The following is a 4,376-nucleotide window of genomic DNA, read 5'->3' as shown; positions in this document are numbered from 1 at the left end:
GTTTTCCTAAGCGTAAGACTGGAGACTAGTCTAGCCCGTGGTGAGTAAAAACAGCGGTACAAACTTTATTCATATAAAACCAATAAACATAAATGATGATGTAAAAATCTCTTCTTAAAGAACTTTTCCTTCATAGCTTTCCAATGCATGATTTATACATCGAGTATATAATTCACATTAAAAACTCTGTCTTCAAAGTTACTGCGGTAATGAAATGAAAAAGCGACTTGGAGGACGTTTTAGGAGAACTACACAACCTACCTCACGACAATGAGTTGCATTTTCGCGCGTTTTACTTGCTACATTTCGACTTCCGCTCTTTCAAATACATTTCTCCCTTATCCGAAACTGTTACATTAAGAGAAATGCCCTCCAACGTTGAAATCAAAGCGAAAGTAAAAGATTTTGAAACTTTCAAGAGAAAGGCAAACGAAATCAGTGATTCAGAAGGTAAGATGTTTGCTTTGAGACACGCAGGCGGGCGAGTTAATCTGTCGCGTTTGAAGTACACAGGTTTGACCTGCTGCATCGCTAGGACTCGTTAAAAATAGGCGATCTTTAATTTAGATGGAAATTTCAAAAAATTCCCCTAGGATAATATAGTTCAGCTGACATTTGCACTATTACGTTCTACTTTTATTTGCCTAGGGGAGATCATCGAGCAGAAAGACATTTTTTACAATGTACCCCAAGGAAGGCTCAAGGTACCCATGGAAACATCTTTGAACTCCCAAGGTCTAGGGGTTAACACTTACAACTGATGTCGGTGCATATCTTTATTCGCTAGTCTCGAGAAATTGGTGTTAAATCCTGATACCCTTTGCATTTAGCTGTCTTCATTATTTGTCTTTTTTGCTGTTTGACAGTCAAAAGCGATTGCAAGGAGAATTTTCAGAGTGATCTCTTTGGGGATCTTAAAAGTTAAAATGTTAATAAGGAATTTTTCTGGATGTCATTTAGCCTATTGTCATATAGTGCAAGTGGTGAAAAGTGTCATACTGACCACAGAAAATAAAAATAAAAAAGAAATAGTCTACAATTTAATTAAGGTAGCAACAAAAGAAAACAAAATATATTTTATAGATTGGATAGTTTAGTCCAAACCAAAATGATCCACTGTAATTCATGTTTTGCTTATGTCGGAATGAGTGATGTTGTAGAAATGGTCTCTTTCAGTTACGACTCCTTCATAATCAGCCATCTCAACTCATCTTTTATCAAAGAGATGACAAGTCTGGCCCAAAGATGTCAGAGTTTTATACTGCACCAACTAATGAGCCTGATAAATTAGCTGACGTTCTGTCCCGTGCAATGGGGGAGAAAGGTAAAAGACTGATAATGAGAGGGCAAGTTTGTATTGGCCAGTCACATCAAAATGGTGGAAGGGTTTATTAACCCTTAAACCCCCAGGAATGACTAGTACCTAATTTCTCCCAACAACATACACCCCTGAATCAAACATTAAGGTCATAAGAATACAGGAAATGATCACCAACTATGGCAGCTCTTGATCATTAAACAAATTCTCTGTCAACACCTGAGAAAATGTATAGTGAGTTATATGGAGAATATAGATGCTAATGTTTCAGGCTAAAGGGTTAATTGTTGTGCACATTCTGGTCCTGAAAATCAGCAGAAACCTATAAATTGAAGAAATCTGTCAGGTTTCAGTCACCTCTATTTATTATGATTTTGGGGAAGCTGTTTCCATGCAATTCTGTTTTACTAACTCTCCCATATGGATCTATTATGATACAAGTAGTCATTGAAGTCTCTAGAGAGTCAGCCAAGAAGTTCTCCATTGAGTCATTGTTTAAATTTATTATCTTGACTTCTTGAGGTTGGAATTAATTTTTTTTCTTGATCAGGTGTGGTTAAGAAAAAGCGCCTCTTATATCTTGTGGGACAGACAAGAGTACACTGTGATGAGGTTGAAGGATTGGGTTGTTTTATGGAGTTAGAGGTTTGACAATGTTTTTTTAATACACATAATTATTGAAAGAAATCATTATTTGGCAAACAGATGATGTACAAGAATCAGGATTGTCTTCACAGGCGAACTGCAATCAAAGAAAATGTTGGAAAGAAAGCTAAAATAATATCATTCAGGCTTCAGTTGGATGCATACCCATTCCTCCCAGATATTACTAGGGAACTACTGTCAAATGAGTGGCAAAGCCACATGTTGGGAGCAAGGCAAATTTTAGTCAGTTAATTGATATAGCAAAAGAATGTACTCAGAATTAAATGAAAGAAATGAATCATATGTTGACCCAGGGATGATATGTAATTAATTATTTTGATCCTTGCTGGTGGGATGCAATTAAAGAGAAATACTTAACTTTGGGCTTCCTTTTCCATGATTTCTTTTGTGGCATTTCACTCATGATGATCATTTCATTACTTTAAAGCTTCTGTGCAGTTGATCACTCTCAGATCAAACTTTTCATTGTAAGAGAGAACAGACCAACATAGTTCAGTTTAACAACAACAAACATATGAAACATATGTGTGAACTGTGGTTATGAGACGTATATGAGAACGATCCTTCGCAGTAAAGCACTATTTGAGCAATAGTGAAAATCAGACCTGAAAAAAATTTCAGGCCTGTACGGGACTCGAACCACTGACCTCTGCGATACTAGTGCAGCGCTCTACCAATTGAGCTAACAAGCCAACTGGGAGCAGGCCATCAAATTAATTCGATATAAACCCGTACATGATAAATCAAACAACAACAAACATATGAAACATATGTGTGAACTGCGGTTATGAGACATATATGAGAACGATCCTTCGCAGTAAAGCACTATTTGAGCAATAGTGAAAATCAGACCTGAAAAAAGTTTCAGGCCTGTACGGGACTCGAACCACTGACCTCTGCGATACTAGTGCAGCGCTCTACCAATTGAGCTAACAAGCCAACTGGGAGCAGGCCATCAAATTAATTCGATATAAACCCGTAGATGATAAATCAAATAACAACAAACATATGAAACATATGTGTGAACTGCGGTTATGAGACGTATATGAGAACGATCCTTCGCAGTAAAGCACTATTTGAGCAATAGTGAAAATCAGACCTGCTCCCAGTTGGCTTGTTAGCTCAATTGGTAGAGCGCTGCACTAGTATCGCAGAGGTCAGTGGTTCGAGTCCCGTACAGGCCTGAAATTTTTTTCAGGTCTGATTTTCACTATTGCTCAACTAGTGCTTTACTGCGAAGGATCGTTCTCATATACGTCTCATAACCGCAGTTCACACATATGTTTCATATGTTTGTTGTTGTTTGATTTATCATCTATGGGTTTATATCGAATTAATTTGATGGCCTGCTCCCAGTTGGCTTGTTAGCTCAATTGGTAGAGCGCTGCACTAGTATCGCAAAGGTCAGTGGTTCGAGCCCGTACAGGCCTGAAATTTTTTTCAGGTCTGATTTTCACTATTGCTCAAATAGTGCTTTACTGCGAAGGATCGTTCTCATATACATAGTTCAGTTTGCATCTCTTTCAATTTGCTTCACTGTAGGTAGTGATGAAGGAAAACCAAAGCACATTTGAAGGAGAACAAATTGCAAGGGACTTGATGTCAAAGCTAGGAGTTGAAGAAGCTGATCTTGTTAAGGGGGCTTATATAGATTTACTCTCTACAAAAACCACACAAAACAAAAGTGTGTGGTAGGTGGAACAAGTAAATATAACCTGTACATTCATTGCTAAACTAAAAGAATAACAATAGAATAATTGCCGGAGAATAATTATTGTACAGCTTTTTTAGTTTTAAATATTTTTGCTCATTTCTGAGTCTCAAAAAACTGTGTAAACCAAAATTTTTCTCTTTTTCTTAACTTATGCAAGGTTGCTTATGTCAGAATAGCATTTGATTTTTAAAAACATATGTTGTAAAGTTAAGCATAGCGAGACAAAGCATGACAAACAATTCTAAAGTAAGCTATGATTACATAATTACAACCAGAAATATGATTTATGTTTATGTGTAACCCTTTTTAGTTAGAGTATTTGTGAAAATATTCCCACTACGTGTCGTATGGAATATGGAATCTTGTACATGCTTTCCTTCAAAAAACAGGTAGGAACACCAGTTCCACAGGATTTATGAAAGTGTCCTCTCTTATCTGTGAAATTGCGCATATGTGGTAATTAAGTTGTTTATTCCAAGGGAAACTCGTATTATCTTCTTTATTTTGTATCACGTATGATTTAGCTACCATTATGTATATAAGAACCCTGATTCAATCAATAAAGGAGATTCAGTTGATTGTAAAGCAGTTGAGTGTCCTCCACCCCGTGTGTGAGCTCACGTTAAACCCAACGTTTGCCTAGGCATCGAAACGGCTTGACGCTTACCAACCCTCGGC

General features: G+C 37.1%; 1 protein-coding gene across 1 annotated transcript; it reads left to right on the top strand.

Annotated features, from left to right (window-relative positions):
- Positions 1-265: 265 nt before the first annotated feature.
- On the top strand, positions 266-4,283 carry LOC111339756 (uncharacterized). The gene is made up of 5 exons (XM_022946473.2): positions 266-450; positions 649-704; positions 1,177-1,324; positions 1,869-1,963; positions 3,527-4,283. The coding sequence occupies exons 1-5, from the start codon at positions 366-368 to the stop codon at positions 3,677-3,679; spliced, it is 537 nt and encodes a 178-aa protein (XP_022802208.1). The 5' UTR covers positions 266-365; the 3' UTR covers positions 3,680-4,283.
- Positions 4,284-4,376: the final 93 nt, after the last annotated feature.

This window comes from Stylophora pistillata, chromosome 1, assembly GCF_964205215.1.
Source record: "Stylophora pistillata chromosome 1, jaStyPist1.2, whole genome shotgun sequence".
Classification (NCBI taxonomy): domain Eukaryota; kingdom Metazoa; phylum Cnidaria; class Anthozoa; order Scleractinia; family Pocilloporidae; genus Stylophora; species Stylophora pistillata.
The sequence above is the reverse complement of the archived record's forward strand: the minus strand, read 5'-3'. Positions and strand labels throughout refer to the sequence as shown.